Raw genomic sequence first — 641 nt, forward strand, 5'->3', positions numbered from 1 at the left:
GAACATTCGAGATTCTGTCCACCTTACGCCAGTACTAACAAGCTCCATTTTGAACCAAATAGCAGGACGCAGTCTTTTCTTCAAATGTGAACTCTTCCAGAAAACTGGGTCTTTTAAGGTAAAACCCATTTTGTTTGTTTTCCAATCTGTTGTTTTATTCTCCTGTCCACTAATGGGGTGGCTGGTAGTAAACAACTGTCTTTTTGCAGTTTCCACGTCCTGGGTACCAGGTTTAGAACATTGCTATGTCTATTTCACACAACCTAAAATCCCTTACAATTACGGTCCCATGAATAGTCTCTAAATAGTTAAAGGTGTGCACCATCACCACACTCGGATGTATTTTTGTACAGCTGTACAAGGTTGTGTATTTTAAACAGAAGAATCAGTAATAAGGTTGTCCTTGGCTACATAGAAAATTCAGTACCAACCTGGGCCACATGAGACCCTGTGTTTAGTTTAGTTTTGTTTTTTTGTTTGTTTTTGTTTTTTGAGATGAGGTTTCACTCTGTATTCCTGAATGTTCTAGAACTTACTCTGTAGACCAGGCTGGCCTCAAACTCAAGAGATTCTCTCTGCCTCCCAAGTGCTGGGATTAAAGGCTTGCGCCACCACCACTCAGCTAAATTTACGTTTTTATG

At 40.1% G+C, this 641-nt stretch overlaps 1 protein-coding gene across 1 annotated transcript in view; it reads left to right on the top strand.

Annotated features, from left to right (window-relative positions):
- Positions 1-4: 4 nt before the first annotated feature.
- The window catches only part of Srr (serine racemase), a gene marked incomplete at its 5' end in the record, with an annotated part of 5,152 nt that continues 4,515 nt past the window's right edge, over positions 5-641 (top strand). The window contains one exon of the mRNA XM_013347043.2: positions 5-118. Within this exon, the coding sequence (XP_013202497.1) occupies positions 5-118 (114 nt within the window). The remainder of the gene's footprint in view (positions 119-641) is intronic.

This window comes from Microtus ochrogaster, chromosome 7, assembly GCF_000317375.1.
Source record: "Microtus ochrogaster isolate Prairie Vole_2 chromosome 7, MicOch1.0, whole genome shotgun sequence".
Taxonomy (NCBI): domain Eukaryota; kingdom Metazoa; phylum Chordata; class Mammalia; order Rodentia; family Cricetidae; genus Microtus; species Microtus ochrogaster.